At 39.6% G+C, this 1941-nt stretch overlaps 1 protein-coding gene across 5 annotated transcripts in view; it reads right to left on the bottom strand.

The window, feature by feature from the left end:
• The window catches only part of LOC112138617 (peroxidasin), a 96654-nt gene that overhangs the window by 8126 nt on the left and 86587 nt on the right, over positions 1-1941 (bottom strand). For all 5 annotated transcript variants that reach the window (XM_024261192.2, XM_024261193.2, XM_024261194.2 and 2 more), the window contains 2 exons: positions 557-668; positions 184-316 (listed from right to left, as the gene is read on the bottom strand). In XM_024261192.2, the coding sequence (XP_024116960.1) occupies positions 184-316; positions 557-668 (245 nt within the window). The remainder of the gene's footprint in view (positions 1-183; positions 317-556; positions 669-1941) is intronic.

Below are 1941 nucleotides of genomic sequence, written 5' to 3'. Positions count from 1 at the left end.
TCATGCCATGGTTCATGGTTGACAATATTGTTTTTACTGCTGCAGAGCAGCAAAGTACTTTTGTTTTGTTTCTATTTTACAAACCTAGATCATGTTCTGCATCTCCTTGTACAAATTCTTTGTGAAAGCCAACAATTCCACACTTATTGTAGGTCGTTACCAAACACAGAAATGCTAACCCACCTGCTTTCGTAAGCTCGTGATGGTCTTCTGCATGTCTGAGACGAAGTCCTGGAAGTCACCAACTGAAGATTCTGTGCTTTTTTTGGAGGTCACGGTAACATTTTTCAGACTTAGTCTGGCATCTTCCACTGAACTGCAATGACAAAAACCAGATTAGCATTAGCAGATACCATGCTTCTGTATTCCTCACCTAGATCTATGTGCACCAAGCTTAAACAAACACAATAAACAAAAACTGTAGCACATAAGGCATAAAGTATGCAGACACATGTTGACGGTTTAGTGTTGCACACGGTAACGTTGAAAGCATCTTGCATTGCAGACAGAAGATACAGGTTTGATGAACTAAAGTCTTGCTGAGCCGATGCATTACCTTTTCCCCTGGATGCTGTTGGAGGGTTTCTCCCCCCTGTAGCTGTGCTCAGCTGATCTGCGCCCCCTGAAGTGGTACGACAGTGCATTGAACTGACCCTTGGTTCTGCAGTCTAGAGAATCAAAGACAACACAGTGTTGCTCACTAACAATGAACAAAACAAACACATTGAAGAATAAAGGAGGAACAACTCTTAAAGCTACATGTTAAGTTTGAAGGTGGCGTTATGATGTGCAAGAGCTGGAGGTAGCAGAGATTCAATTAAATTTTATGTATACAGCCCAATTTCACAAAGAAAAAATTGGCTCATTGGGCTTCATGCCAGTAAGTTTACAGATGCTAAAAGTTATTCATAAAATATGAACTAAACAGACTAAATAAAACTGGTTATACCTGTCCTTAGACCCGCCCTCCCGATAAGGAAAAAAATCCTTAAAAAAACAGAGTCAGGAAGAAAGAAGAAACCACACGAAGAGGTTCTCTTTGTGAGAGACCAGGATGGATAGAATCAGTTTGTCTTCATTTCTTTTTGAAAACAAACAAGCTTATTTGTACAAAATATTAGAAAAATACAAGAATTAATGCAAATATATATTTTTTTAAATAATTTTTACAGCTAGAAAATATTAAAGCAGTTATTGTTTTGGGCTAAGAGAGTGCAAAAGAGCCTTCCACAATAAACGCAATACGTCTCATCTATGCACTGACTTTAAAAAAAAGCTTCTAAAAGCTCCAAGTAATGCTTGTAAATGAGATGAGGATGAGTAGAATCAGGAATGAATCCATCAGAGGAACAGATCATGGTAGGAGGGAAGGAGATGGAGATGTTTGGACATGTTGAGAGGAGGAACAGAGATGATGCTGACGTTGGAGCTACCAGGAAAGAGACCTGGAGGAAAACTAACAGGAGGTCTGTGGATGCAGAGGAGGGAGACATGACGATGGTTTGGGTGAGTCCAGAGAGTAAGGAGAGGGCTAAATAGGGGTAGATAACCAAGTGGAGCAACCTCTAGAGCAGGGGTCTGCAGCCTTCAACCCTTAAAGAGCCGTTCGGGTCGATTTCTGACTAACCAAAACCCAGTAGGAGCCACAAAGTCTTCACTCACCTTTAGAAAAATAAGATACTGATTCATATTTATGCTTTTGCTACTGACATGATACAGTTACATAAATTATTGTGTTTTTTTTGCATAAATAAAACAAAAATGAAGAGAAAATAGCATTTACAAAATATGAAATAGTTTATAACTTTTGACAGAGTTTTGCATGACTTCCTTTAAAATGAAAGACCTCCTATAGCAGGGGTCTCAAACTCAAATCAGCCGGGGGCCGCTGGAGGCAGAATCTAGTTGAGGCCGGGCCGCATCAGGATTTTCATAAGAAAA

The sequence above is a fragment of the Oryzias melastigma genome, unplaced genomic scaffold, assembly GCF_002922805.2.
Source record: "Oryzias melastigma strain HK-1 unplaced genomic scaffold, ASM292280v2 sc00184, whole genome shotgun sequence".
NCBI classification, from domain to species: Eukaryota; Metazoa; Chordata; class Actinopteri; order Beloniformes; family Adrianichthyidae; genus Oryzias; species Oryzias melastigma.
This window is presented reverse-complemented; position numbering and strand designations above follow the sequence as displayed.